The sequence below is a fragment of the Echiichthys vipera genome (assembly GCF_963691815.1).
Source record: "Echiichthys vipera genome assembly, chromosome: 2".
In the NCBI taxonomy this organism is placed as follows: domain Eukaryota; kingdom Metazoa; phylum Chordata; class Actinopteri; order Perciformes; family Trachinidae; genus Echiichthys; species Echiichthys vipera.
In genome coordinates this window covers 28,406,327-28,421,348 of record NC_139827.1, presented here as the reverse complement: position 1 = coordinate 28,421,348, position 15,022 = coordinate 28,406,327, and the positions used below count along the sequence as shown (strand labels likewise).

The following is a 15,022-nucleotide window of genomic DNA, read 5'->3' as shown; positions in this document are numbered from 1 at the left end:
CAGAGCTAACTTTGTGTTTTGTAAATAACTGAGTTAGTTGGGAAGGGAAACAACGAATTGGTCCATGTGTGAAAAATGATTTACCATTGACGCCTTGTTTACCATTCTTGAACAGGAAGCGTCGGAAACGATTAAGATTGTCCCAACTCCCGACCCGTACTTTAAATCTCGGAAGTGAGGTTGTTTACGGAATCAAAAGGAAATGCGAACGCTCAACGTTAATGTGTTGCGTTAGACTTCAGCCTAGATATTCTGTTACCTTTGCTTCAAAACCAACCTTGCATTAAACTATATGCATGTTTAATATGGTTATTTTACGTGTCCTTGCTCGGAATCTGTAATGTGGACTCTGAATCACAAATAGCGTAACAAGCTAACGCGAATCAGCTAACGTTGATACGCTACGGATCTTCTACAGTTATTTTGGCGTGGTGGAAGTAACCAGACGGTAAATGTGGACCGACCAACATACGTATACAACCTGTTTAACGTTACCAAGACTGAAACACGGTTTAAAGGCACCGACACATTCAGATTAAGGGAGCAACGTTAGCTGCCACTTCAGTAGAGTCTTTGAAGTGCCAGTTGAAAGTTGTCAGCTCCTGAGTTAACTGAAAGTAAAGGAGTGTTCACATCATTGGCATAATGACCGAAACCATAGAAACGTTTCAGTCCCAACTTTCTGGTGTCATGGAAACGGTCTTCAAAGCTGCCATGTATGAGATCACCCGTCTGGTGGAGGACAGTTTTTTGGAAGAGGTAACACGATGCAGGGACCAGGTCGAGTCCTTGAAGAGGCGACTCAAGTGGTCCGAGGGTCGACGTAAAGAAAGAGAGGGAGACAGGAGGGGGACATGTCTTGACTGCGGAAGAGTCGGAGCGTCCAGTGAAGAAAATCCCAGAGCGACAGGTGAGTCCGTGTCTGGTGTTACTATGCTACATTCAGGTACTATTAATCCCCAATACCAATGTCAAGTCGGTGACTTATTTTCATTACCTAACATTGCTGAGCTCTTTGAGTTAAAACATGAAGGTGATGGAGTCCTAGAAACTCATCTTTATATCTGAAAGAAAACATATATCTAGAAGCCCTCAAAGCAATTTCAGTCAAAAAAAAAAAATATATATATATATATATCTAGAAGATCAATAACTAGGCCAGAGGTGTCCAATCCTGCTCCTGGAGAGCTACTGCCCTGCATGTTTTAGGTTTCTCCCTGCTCCAACACACCTGAGTCTAATGGTTATCGAACCTGTGACAAGCTTCAGCTGCTTGATAGAGCACATCATTAGAGTCAGATGTGTTGGAGCAGGGAGAGACCTAAAACATGCAGGACAGAAGCTCTCCAGGAGCAGGGTTGGACACCCCTTAACTAGGCTATGTGTAATGTGAAAGGGTCGCTGGTGGTGTAGTGAAGTTACACGGTTGTAGTATGACCCATAACAGTTTGACCCATCTGAGCTCTCCTAAATTCTTCATTAATATATCTGTGCTCTTCAATTTTATTTATTTGAAATCCCTTTGTACTGCTACAGAGAAAGGTTTTAAACAGGAGATTGTGTTGCAAGAAGAGCTACATAGCTCCCAAGGCACTGATGGAGAGACACCTAGTCATGAAGTGGAAGAGGAAAGACCAGAGGCACACTGTGCTGTGGAGGCACCACAGGTAGAGAGCAGTTTGTTTCACTATTTTACCTTCAATACATCAGCTATATATGTTTCAAATACCAGTATGTGTTTCAAATGTGTTCACAAGCACAGTTAATGGCAATTCTGTAGAGTTAAACCTCCTGTTTTAATGTTTTCTTTCTGCTTGTCTGCCAGTCTCCATGTGTACAGGGTGAAAAGCTGGATAGACTGCTGAAGGAGGAAGCCCTTCGGATCACGCCAGAAATGAATGAGTCCCAAGAGAGATGGGGAGTCAATTTGGGTGGTCAGTCTCTTCATACATGCATACATTCAGAAAAGTTGTGTTAAAGGTCCCATATAGTAAAAAGTGAGATACCATGACTTTTTTTAATTATAAAGCAGGTGGAGGTGCTATGTAAATACTATGAAATAGTCAAGACACTCACTCTGCAGAGAAATGCACACAGCCCATGTTCAGAAATTGTGACTTTGAACGAGCCGTCAGGACATCTGTCCAGTTTAGTGTCACCACTATATTGAAAAGTGCTGTTACAGCCATTCCCCGACTGCAATGACGCTGAGAGTGCAGATTATGAAAGAAACAAAAATGCTGACCTATAGGAGCAGACTGGGCTTTTTCAGGAGGGAGTCTTAAAGAGGCGCTAAAACAGAGTGTTTCAGACAGAGGGTAAATACAGGTATATTCAGAAAGACGGTACGAGACTTGAACATTAAAGCGTGTAAACATGTTCTAGTAGGCAGTAAAAATACAAGAACAAACTTAAAATTTTGTATTTTACTGAGCCTTTAAGCATATTAATATCATGTTCATTCTCACTCACATGTAAGTATATAGTAATTTCTACAGTAATGGTTTGTAAGAAAATGATACAAGTAGATCCGACCAGGCAATCTGATTGTCAACTAGACATTTAAAACATACTTCTAATCTGCATGACAGCACATTGTGCACATCACTTAAAATTATCAAAAAATGGGGTTGTTTTTGAAACACTTTTTTCATGAAAATAATGTATAATAATGTTATAACAAGATTGCTCTAATAAGGCAGTTTTAAAATCATCTGTTGCCTTTTTATTTTGAGAGTGAATAATATGAATACATTTCAATTGTGTATTTTATTTTATTTTAACATAGTTGTTGGCATGAATGTGCTGTGGCCTGGTCTGTAAGCATCACGGCAAAGCTCAAACCTCCTGTAAAATATATACACGAGATGATTTACTTTCTCAACATTGGCTTCAAAGTAATTATTTTTAGTGTTCATATGGTTATTGTCATTGTAGTCCATGTACCAATATTTCCATAACTGTGACAGATAACAAATTGTATCCTCCTCTCATTGGTCAGAAACAGAGGCATCAGGTCTCCCGGGCCCCAGTAAACGTTTCAGTGACCAGAATATCCCAAAGTGCCATGTGAACTGGGAAGCTGGCTATAACGAGAGGCCTGAATCGGACCAAGATGGACACTCGGGTGACCCATCTGAACAACTTTTCCAGAGCAGGTATGGTCTGGAAGATTTGGGTGGCTTAGACAAGACTGGCTATGGAGACTCCAATATGATAGACATACGTACCTTGGATGGGTTACAAGGATCGCCATCCAACCCGGGTGAGGATCTGAGTTACATGGGGCATTATGAGGGGGCTGTGGAAGCACCAGAAGGAGACGAGCATCAGGTCTACCAAACCGGTGCCGCACGGAATAGAAGGGGCACGGTCAGTTCACCTGCAGGCTCTCCCTCAAGGACTAACCTTAATGTAGGTGGAGAGCTCAGCTGTTTATTGATCAATGAAGAGGGATATCTACAGGATCCTAGTATCTTGTACCCTCAACATGTGTCTGGTGAAACAGGCAGCAGGTTGAACTTCAGGGGCCATGGTATTCGCATTGACTCGTCTTTTAACAGCACAGAGGATATGTATGGGTCCTCCGATGCATACAGTCATACCTTAAACCCGGGAGAGAGGTTGCAACATCAGGCCGGAGGGAGAGGAGGGAGGAAACACACCTGTAACCTGTGCCCCATGTCCTTCCCTGATTCAGCCTCACTAAAGGCCCACAAGCAGACACACAAAGGCACCGGACAAGTGCCACCGTACTCCTGCAATCAGTGCGGGAAGACCTTCACGCAAGCCTGTAACCTCAGAGTCCACCAGAGGATTCACTCAGAGCAGGGGCTCCACCTCTGCAGCCATTGCAGGAAAGGTTTCCCTTCTTTTTCTGACCTAAAGACACACAAGTGTGGCCAAACAGGTGACAAACCTTACTGCTGCACGGTATGTGGGAACAAATTCAGCCGTCTCTGGAATCTGAAGTTGCACCGGAGAATTCACACACAGGAAAAACCTCATCAGTGCACTATGTGTGATAAGAGCTTCACACGGGCAGACATATTGAAGGTTCACCAGCGTACCCACACAGGGGAACGACCATACTGCTGCACTGTCTGTGGCCTGAGCTTCAAACGCCTGGATCATCTGAAATCACATCAACGGAAACACATGACAGATCTATAAAATGGGGATGTTTTGGGGGAGAGAGCATCAGAAAATATGTTTATTGTATAAGGAGATTTAAAAATGTATGTACTTATTTATGAGTCCTGGATCTTTGTTTTTTCTTCTCTTCAATTTCTAGTCATTTGTTTTTATTAGAATAAAAACACTTGTCGTTGTGAAAAACACAAGAATAAAATTCAAATGTTTGTGTTTGATAAAACACTTATTAGTACCCATTTATTGCTGCATATGTTATTACAAACATGACTGAAAGACTGAGAATGACTGAAAGTAAAATGGAAAAAGGTCTGAGTAACATTATGCTTGTGATTACATAACAGTTTCAAAATAAAAACTAAAAACAATGTCTATTGTTGATTTGTTGCAGATGAGTGTGACAGTAAAGACACATCAGGGTAGAATGATTGAGAGTTGGGAAGATAGGGATATCTTTGTTGGGTTCTTAGATAAATCAGTGCTTTAGATGACTTTCCAGTGGTTTCTCTTTTTCAGTGCGAGGTTGATCAGAAAGTCTCCCTTTTGCTAGAATGAGGATGGGAGGTGGTCGAGAGGAGAGACTGCAGTTTGGACAGAAGTCAGGTGGGTCTTCAGGGTGTCAGAGAGATATCGTTATATCTAACCAGCCCTCAGAAAAATTATTGATTAGATGTCAAACCCTTTTTGCTGAAAGTGGAAAAGAGGGAGATCGAGTAAGTAAGTGGAACATTTCTGTGTAAAGAAACTGAAATTAAAATAAGATAAAAGTTAAAGTAAAATGTAATTATTGATAGATCAGCAAACACAAAATTGGTCAAGAATGTTTAAAATCAATCGGAGCAACTTATGTGATATGTTTGTTGCCTCACAAAGAGGGTTCTGGGCTTGGACCTCTATAGCTGGGGTCTATCTGTGTGCATGCATTTGCATATTCTTCCCGTGGCTGTTTGAATTTTGTCCGGGTGTTCAGTTTCTACAAAATATGTAGCTGAGTGTATCAATAAAAAATAAAAGAAACAATTTAAAATGTACAATACCGAATCTGATAACTACATTATAATATAAAAAAATACATATAATACAATAAGTCAATTAAAATAGGTTAAAAACTGTCACAGCTAATAAATCAGGGGTTTGACTAGATTCCTGCATTGACCTATTGTTACCTCGCGCTTTAAAAACATTGCACATTGGAGTAAAAAAAACCTGGATAATATTATTTGATCCCCAAATCAACTATAGGCATGATATATCTTAAATGTGAGTAAATTTGAACTAGCTTTTTTTCTTTCAATTCAATTTTATTTACAGTGCCAAATCATAACAAAAGATAGATATATATGTTAGAATACACTGCTTGGCGCAGCCCATGGGTTTCACTTTTATAAAAACTCGTTATTCACAGACTTTAAGGCCACCGTACTACGTTGTGTGTGACGTCACGAGCAAAAACAAGGACCATAAGCGATTGTTGAATGCTAGCTCGGTTAAAGATTAGTACACATGAATTTGCTTAGCTAAACAGTCGTTCGCCATGTCGTCCATAAACACAAGTGTAAATAGAGGAACCCGCTAGGCTCGACTATGGTTTGTATCAATCGTAGTTGCGTGCGGTTTGTTGACGGTTTGACGCCGTTAACGTCAGATAGCATACGGAAGGTACCGTTAAGCTAAACTAAGGAGCCACATTAACGTTAGCTGGTTAAGTTTGGCGACAAATTGATGACATGAGGGCGAATCGTGTCAGTAAATAGCTCGTTGGACATTGTTAGTCCAGCCCCTCGACGTTAATTTTAATTTAATTTTAATGGATATGTTTTTATTGCGCCTTAGCTAATACCCACAACAACAAGTGGATGCATAGATAACGACTGCTCTGATATAATGTTGTACGATTTCAACAACCTATGGTAGCATTTCCCAAGAAAATAAGTCTCAAATCAGAAATATTTTTACACAAACACACGGAATTCCGTCCTTACACACAGTCCACCATGTCGGACCTGGACACCCTTATTGTAACTTTCCAGACCCAGCTTTCGGATGTGATGGAGACCGTGGTAAAGACAGCCATGTATGAAGTTACCAGGTTGGTCGAGGACGGCTTCCTGGAGGAGGTGCAGCGCAGGAGCCAGGAGGTGGAGTCCCTGAGGATGCAGCTGCAATGGGCCGAGAGGAAATTAAGTGACCAAGGAGGGAAAACTGGGAGGTGTGTCGACTGTGCCATGGATGATGTTGAACTGTCCAGTGACACTGCAGAAGAAAGGCCCGAAGAACAGCAGGATGGTAAGAACAAGAAAATACATTTTTATATAGGTAAAAAACTTTTTGTGTTATGTTATACTCCGGGCCTGAAGTTACCTTTTCTGGCCACCAGCCACATTGTTTTTTTACCAGTCAAAATTGTATTTGTGCCTTAAATAAAGGCGAACGACTCAGAAAATGCATAAGAGTGGTTCTAACCTGATGTGGCAGGCGTTTAGGATAACAATGACAAATAAAAACAGCCAATCATCTCACTAGTCACTGTTTCTTTGTCACTGTAGTGACATTAGATATCCAGGTTCGACATTTTCTTTTTTAATTTTAGATTAACAATAAACATTAAATTTATAACAAATGACATACGTTTATGTTGCTTTTCAAGATAAGACATATTTTGATTATTTTGACTTAACATTTAGATAAACAACAATAACAATCATAATTAACAGAAACCAAGCTACATTACACTGTAATGTCAATGTCAGATAATGATTGAAAAACCCTTTCACAGAGCACAGAGCATAGTCTGAGGGCTCAAAAGAGGAGGAGGAGCAGACTCTCCCCTCTGCTTCCTCCACTCTCCAAACACACGGCAATCCCCACAGTGCATCTCCTCTGTTGTGGCATCGTACACAAGCCAGTCGCAAACCTTGCCATCCCTTTACACTTTCCACTTTGTATTACAACGTTTTTTAAAAAAAAAAAAGATTTAAATTGCCTCCTCATCCTCTATTTTTTATTTTTTCTTCTTTTTCTCATTTTTTATTTCGAAAGTCCAAGAAAACGCCGCTTAGCAACAATAGGCAACACTTGCTCAGTGTTGTGTGGGTGGGTGCCAATTTCATGCCCTGGTTATACTACTTCATTACTCATTTTTTTTCAGACATTTTGGGGGGATGTGGTGTGAAAGAAGAGATTGACAGTGTGGAAAGGTGGACGATAAGTTGCACACAAGACGTCATACCAGAATCACCACAGGCAGCAGAGAATCCTACATCCACTCTCAGCCCTGAGATGAAATTACAGGTGAATCACAGTACTATTATAGAGCAGAATGACTCAAATTGATACTAGGTCAGTATTGTTATGAGAGGCTTTATGCATAGCTTCTGACAGGGCAATTCTGCACAGAACATCCCAACTAACAAATCAAAATTAATCCATATTCTCTGATGTGTTCTCTATTGTCCAGACAACAGAAGAAGAAGAAGAAGAAGAAGAAGAAGAAGAAGAAGAAGATATGTTGCCAGCGGTGGATGTGAAGGAAGAAGAAGTGAATAAGCCGTCTTGTTCTTCTGTGCATTGGGGTGGTCATCTTGATGGTGAGGAGTGCCCTGTGTGTTAGCTATGTCCATCGTTTTCTTTGAGAGACCAAAACTGTTTTTTTTGTACCAGGCTGCAAACATGTTTGTTTCATGTTGGGCATTAGAGGGGCTATATGGGGATCTGCTCTGTTTGAAGTGGCCATGAACTGCAGTTTTTGGCATTTCACATAACGTCCATTGTATTCTTTGCATGTTGAATTCGAGCATTTTTTTAAAAGATTATTTCGTGGCAGTTTTCAAGCCTTTATTCAGTAGGACAGACAGGAAATGGGGTGAGAGAGAGAGGGGGGAGACATGCAGCAAAGGGCCGCAGATCGGAGTCGAACCCCGGTTGCTTCCTCAAGGACCTTCAGCCTCTTCACATGGGGCAACTGCTCCAACCACTGTTCCACCAGCCGCCATCGTTATTGTTAAGAAATATCAAACACAATATCTTTTATATGACTACTACTATGACTGTTACAGTACTACTATAAAAATAAATGATTATGGGACTTTCCAGTGTGTAAAGGAAACTGTGGCTCAGTTTAATATTATTATTAATGAAATAATTGAGAATGTGGCTTGGTGAGCTTCCATTTGATAAAGAGCCTTTGTTGTTGTGGATTTGCTTCAAGTAATGATTACATAAACAAATCATCATATTTACTTTAAATTATTATTTTCCTGGTTTCCTCACAGCAGGGAACATAGGGCGTACAGGGACGAGGAAGTCTCATACCAAACTGAACGCTCTGTACCAAATGGCTCAGGACAAAAACACATACTGTTAATCCCCTAATTACCTTTACTAAGAGCACCATTGTGTAAATGTATGGACTTTCTTAGATAAATAGAATGAGTTAATCAATCCACTTGCACGGGCTGTCTTTAACCTCTTCCACTCCTTGTGGACAACAGGGTCTTCAGTTGTCTAGTTGTCTTTAACAGGCTGTAGTGGGCCCAAGCTCATGTGAAGATGTGTCATATGAAACTGGACGATCTAAGAAATCCATTGGTAACAACCATAGACTTTTTAAAATGATTGAAGGTGACGTGTTTCCACTGAATGAAAATAGGAGAAACAGTCTTGGAATATGCACATGTATTTATGTGTGATAATGTTAGTCCATATTGTAGCCATTTCATTGTAGTGAGACATTTTTTTTTGAGAACTCACTGTATAAAATTAGCTGTTGTGACCTCTATGATAATCACTGCCTCATGAAAATGGTTCTAACAGCATAGGAGACATTATTGAGCATGGGTATGGCCATCATATACCGCACATGCGAATTCTCTAAGCCCAGAAGCTGTACACTCTAAACTTTCAACACAGTGTTGAGCTGCATCTCAATTTATTCAGGCTCCCAGTTTTGAGATGATGTGTACATGTATCCCCTGTTCCCCCTAAAAAAGATAAAAAATGTGTCTATGGAAAAGAGGGAAGGATTGGAAGAGGTTAAGAAATTTTTTAGGACCTGAGCTGACTGTGTTAGCTTTTGCAGCAACCAACTGGCTTTTTTTCGTAACTGTCTAATTATCTATTAGTTAATCTAACTAATTGAAAAAAGGCACTTGAGGTCAATAATATAACCTGTTTCTATTTTTTTCCAGGTGAAGCCGGACCTGAATCTCACAGTGCTGCTGAGATGACTGAGGTGCGGCCAAAGCAGACTCAAGATAGTGAGGAATTATTGAAGGATGTTATTAAGCTAGACCCACAGATATCTGCTGCATATGTCTTTCCTGATCACCAGGAGGAAACATACATGGCCACAGATCCATCTTTAGAGGCAGACAGTGGTTGGGCTCACCTGACTGTCACAACAGCTGGATTGCTGCAGAATCACGGACTTGCAACAGAAAAGGACCTTGATCCAGCCAAAGGTCCTTTAAAGCAAACAGAACACAAGCTCTCCAACTCTGTCACAGCAGATGTTGGTGATCTGGTTACCCCTGGAAGAGATCCGATTTCATCCGCAGCATCCCCAAAGGCGAGACTGCAAAACAGTGATGCGTTTGGTGTGACTGTCAAGCTGGAGGATGCCGTCGATTCTGATGTGTGTGTGGAAAGCGAGCCTAAAGAAAAGAGAAGGACAAAGTCTGGGATGGCAGCTTTCTCATGTTCAGTAAAAGAGCACAGATTGAGTCCAGAAGCCCTCAAGCAGCATCGCATTTGCCACAAAGCCGCTGTGCAGGAGGTGATGAAGTTGCATTCCGAAGTGGGCACAGGTCTCAGATTGCAAGCTGCTATACAGCACCTCCACAGACCGATGAAAAAGCCCCATCACACACACTCTGATAGTCCCACCACAGCACTGTCTATACCTCACTCTCATGCTGTGGACTTAAATCCTGTCAATAGATCTCCCTCCACATCTAAAGCAGCTCCTCCTCCCCTTCTTCCTCCACTCTCTGTCCACCGAGTTCACCTGGGAGACAAACACCGAACTGGTGCCCCATGGGTCAGCATCAAAACACATCAATCTACAAACTCTCATCACACCAACCCCTTACCACATCCAGACACTCCACCTCATCCTAGCCCCAGGCACCTCCTGCGCTGCAGCCAGTGTGGGAAGTGCTTTCCGCACCCCAGCAACCTGAAGGCCCACTTGCAGACTCACACAGGGGAGCGGCCTTTCTGCTGCTCCCTCTGTGGCCGCAGCTTCACCAAGCTGAGCAACCTCAAGGCTCACCGACGGGTCCACACTGGAGAGAGACCGTACTGCTGCTTAGCTTGTGGCAAACGCTTTACCCAGAAATGTAACCTGAAACGTCACCAGAGGATTCATCTGGATGTCTGATGATGGACAGCCAGTGATAAAAAGAAAAGTTTGGTGTGTGTTTCTTTTAGGCTAAGTTCACAATACATTGCTTAATGCTCAATTCTCTTTTTTTTTTTCCACAGGCAGTTCTGTCTGCCTAGACCGTTAACATTCATGTTTGAAGTGACCCTGCCCTGACACCTCACATGCAAAATAACGTCACACACATGCGCGTTCGAGTTAACATCACATCAGGCAATTTGGAAAAGAAATAATGACATAGCGGTGCAAGTCTTGGCATGAAATACTAATCTCTATTAACAGCTATTGCTGGTAGTTCTGTGTAGAGAGAGAGGTGTTGGTGCAGGAGACTTCATGGAGGAACAGTTTTTCCAAAACCGACTACCGTCCTCCAGTTTTTTTTTCACTGTATGTAAAGGGATCTGTGCCTGCACAGTGAAGTAGGATATGGTAAAACATGACCGTTCTCCCAGCGGTCACATTGCCAGTGATCAGATATGTATTGGAGTTAGGACCATACATGAAAGTGTTCTGATTTGAGAATTTTTTAAATCCGTGCCCATGCTACTCTGTAAAAACAAACAAAACCGTCACAAGAGCAAAAAATTAAAAATTAAAAAAATCGAATTTGGGCCACATTTGCTTGTGATGTGAACATAGCCAAATGATTAAGATGCTACAGTGTTTCCTTTGCAGTGTTTGAGATTGCAAAAATGTTCCTTGTGTACTCGTCTCTTGAAGTGATTGTCCCAAGTCCTTCTTTGCATTCCAGAAAGGTTAATCTAGTAACTTGTTGTAGTGGTATTAAAGGACGGAAAGCAGTGTGTTGTGAGTCATGCACAGAGATAGGTCAATTGTCACTTGGTCAATAAATATTTATTCTGTGAATACAAATCAAACAAATTCTTCCATTGTATCATTTGCACCATGCCTGTGAGCATGTACGCAATTACTGTGTGTCAGACCGTGGTTCAAGCGCCCGTATTTATCAACCTGCTGAAAAAGAGAAATTTAGGACTGAAAGATAAAAAGTTCTTCACCCTTACTCAAACTCACAAACTCTAAATGTAAAAATTACATGAATTTTAATAGAGTTCCAGAGGTTTTTAAACTAGTTGATTTAGGGTCTATCACAGATGGCTGCAGGACGGAAACAGATGAGCACACAGACATCGTGCCTTATGATTAATAATACATTAGTGGAAGAGAATATAGTGTAGTTTTAGCCTTACTGCATTTAATTTTAGCGTTTCATAGGATGTCACTTCATTTAGTATTGTTTGTATTTGGTGTGATTATCCTTTTGTCATATTCCTATCCATGTTTTTATATGTTATAAATAAGTTATATTGTTAATTTCACATCTTTATTGCTGGTGATATTAAGGATTACATAAAAATCAAAGTAACTATTTTATTTAAAAAAATAATGTTGAGTAATCCTGGTCACTGAGTGACTGTCCCTTGTTTTCCTGAATCATATTTTCTATAATTGATTGTCCCTCAATTACCACTGCTTGGCGACTGCTGCTCTGAGCGTATGCAATGCGATTAATCTGCAACTGTAAACATTTCTCTTACTACTACTACTACTTATCGCTAAGTAGTTTGATAAATTATTCTTCACATAATATGTGCCCAGATTGCGTGACTCTATGATTCACCACAAGCCACAGAATATACCTCAAAATTAAGGTCTGTGTGTTTTTCTCACAAATTGAGTATGATTTGTTTCTTAGATGATGTGATGACATAGTTGATATTCTGACTACTGAAAATAATTGTTGACTAAATACATTTCTGTTGGCACCTCCAAAAATACCTCTGTCAAGTTTCACAATAATACAGTAGCACCTTAATTGTCCACTTGGTGTCAGCCTTTCACCTAACTTTATGCAAATATCAGGACCATAGCAGAGATTGTCAGACGATAGTAGTCCTCTTTTCTGGCTGCTAATGTATAATTGCAATAGAGGGTATAGTACTAACAATTCATGGGTACAAGTGTCTGTAGACATTGTTTTAGTCGATTTTTGTGCCTGAGCCTGTGTATGTCTGTGTGCATTACATATCTCTGGATTAAGCTTGATGTGTTGTATCTTTAGTTAGAGTCGGAGCTGCACTGTGCAGGTGGTACAACTGATAACATTTTAATCTTATTTTCAAGGTGACGAAAAAGCTAACTCTCTAATCTCTTTCTCTTTCTCTCTCTCTCTGACTGAGTGAGTGAGAGAGAGAGAGAGAGAGAGAGAGAAAATGTAGACTAAAGCAGTCCTGTTCCAGATGATATCTCTTCTTTTTGGTGTTTGAACCCACTAACAAGAGAAGTTATCTATGAAGAGCAATAGATAAATACCTAGTTAGCTGAATAGATAGATAGGCTGCGTGAGGTGGCTGTGAAAGCAGCTTGTTGGTAAATGTGTGAGTGCACAGTATATATAAACACATTCCTGTATGTTAGCCAACATACACCTTGTGCCTGTGTTTTAAACTGATGAGCTAAACATGAGCTAGTAAGTTTATCTGAATCCTTAGTTTACACTCTAATGGGACCACTGTGGTGGAAGCAATTCTTCTGAAGATGATATCTTAAAAACAAAGTAACACCCCTCAATATGCTTTCATTTCCCATTCCTCCTTTTCTCTGTAGCATCTTCATTTGGTCACATTTCCTATTATCCTTAAAGACTTACTCTTTCTGGTCCTTCAGTGAATTGTAAACCACACTATGGCTGCAGTCTTATGAGGAGTAAGAGACTGCTCTTCTGTGTAGAGGGTTGGCCAGTGTCTAAAAGCTACTTCAAACTAATGGCCTACTCACACTTCGTACCGTGCCCAAGCACAATTTACAGATAAAGTGTAGTTTGTTTGACTGGCACGATGTACAAGCACGAGCCTTGATGGCGGTCCTGAGACTTTTTATGTGCGATTGTTCCCCTTGATGGACATCTAATAAGATGTCGTCGAAGGGTTCGTGGTAGTCTGATGCGGAGGTGGAGAGTTTACTGCAGATTTGGTCAGATGAAAATATTCAAAAGCAGTTGGACAAAACAAAAACTCAGAGGGGCGATGATGTACAAGCAGGAAGCAATCGTGGCGTGGCCCGGATCTTTTGAAGTAATGTGACTGCAAGCGGGGCCCATACCGTGCCTAGGCACAGTCAAACAAACTAGACTAGCATGGCATGGATCATCTGGGCCAAATTTGAGTAGACCCTATGCTGCTCTTCTGTTGGATTTGGTTTACAAAAGAAAATGTACAGAAAATGTCCATGGATCTGGACAGCTATGGTGGTGGTGAATTAAGGTTAACATCAGCAGCAACCATGACTCTTTTGTGCTATACAGATGGCCTCAACAGACATTCTTTTTGGTTTTCTGGTGTAGCCAGAAAAGAGATTGGCTTTGTCTTTCATGTGCCGGGGTCTGATTAGCAAAATTAGATGCGAGCATGCAGTCGGAGTTGAGAGGAGTCTCAGTACATCTTCATATTAATGCAGATGAGTTGGAAAAAAAGCTTGTAAAAAGCTTAATCGTCATCAGACCAAAGGGTTCCAAGATTGCATTTCGGCTTATGTGTTCTGCTTCTTTTGCTCTCCACAAGGACTGTTTATCTGCATGCAACCAAAGGCCGCTCAAACATGATTGGTCGATACTACTTGGATTACAAAACAGAAATCAGAACGCTTCTAAAATCTTGTCCTTGTTGCCTACAGATTAATTTATCCATGAGCAGAAAAGTTCACATATGGAGGAGGTTGGGTCAACTAAACATCGCACTTTGACAAAAAAGATATTAACATTTCTGACCTACAATCGACACTGTTTTTAATAGCGTGATCACAGTGTTTCCCTAACCTCAACAAAGTACTTATATATAAATCTAACCAAGTAATTTTGTGTCTAAATAGCATTACCATTTAGTCATTGTCATTTTATAGAACTGATTTATTAAGGTTTTGAAAGGCACAAATGGCGTTGCCTGCCGATCGTTAAGTCAAATCAGAAAATGCTTCTTTGTCTGCTAAATAAGCGTTTATCACAGCCATCAAATGAGTGAAGAGGGAACAGATGACAGTGCTGTGCTCAAGGGCAGTGCAGTATTTTCACCCCAACCCATATCCTCTGCATATGGTATAAACACAATTCCTTGGCACACAAAAACATTTTGATCTAACTATATGATCTTGCTTTTTGCCCCCTGCCACACACACACGCACGCACGCACACACACACACGCACACACGCACACACACACACACTGACACACACACACACACACACACACACACACACACACACACACACACAAACACACACACACACACACACACACACATACACACACACACACACACACACACACACACACACACACACACACACACACACAAACCCCTCCCCTATAATCTCTAAATGCAGTGTCTAAGTCTCCAATATATTATTAAACCTCCAGTGTATTCTTTCACAATCAAGATTGTTTGGGCTTTGCCCTCAGATCTCCCACTGTT

The 15,022-nt window shown here is 40.9% G+C and overlaps 1 protein-coding gene across 1 annotated transcript; it reads left to right on the top strand.

The window, feature by feature from the left end:
- The first annotated feature begins 202 nt into the window (after positions 1-202).
- On the top strand, positions 203-11,331 carry LOC310956561 (uncharacterized protein). The gene is made up of 8 exons (XM_083926835.1): positions 203-910; positions 1,537-1,667; positions 1,826-1,934; positions 3,002-4,165; positions 6,043-6,438; positions 7,301-7,443; positions 7,610-7,739; positions 9,339-11,331. Exons 1-8 carry the CDS (start codon positions 646-648, stop codon positions 10,529-10,531), a joined length of 3,531 nt encoding a protein of 1,176 aa, XP_083782961.1. The 5' UTR covers positions 203-645; the 3' UTR covers positions 10,532-11,331.
- The last annotated feature ends 3,691 nt before the right edge of the window (positions 11,332-15,022 follow it).

Bases quoted from the DNA above. Each gene is read 5' to 3' on its own strand.
- LOC310956561 (XM_083926835.1), top strand. From the start codon at position 646: ATGACCGAAACCATAGAAACGTTTCAGTCCCAACTTTCTGGTGTCATG. The intron at 911-1,536 runs GTGAGTCCGTGT...GTACTGCTACAG, and splicing joins AGAAAATCCCAGAGCGACAG to AGAAAGGTTTTAAACAGGAG. The intron at 4,166-6,042 runs ATCTATAAAATG...GATATAATGTTG, and splicing joins TCAACGGAAACACATGACAG to TACGATTTCAACAACCTATG.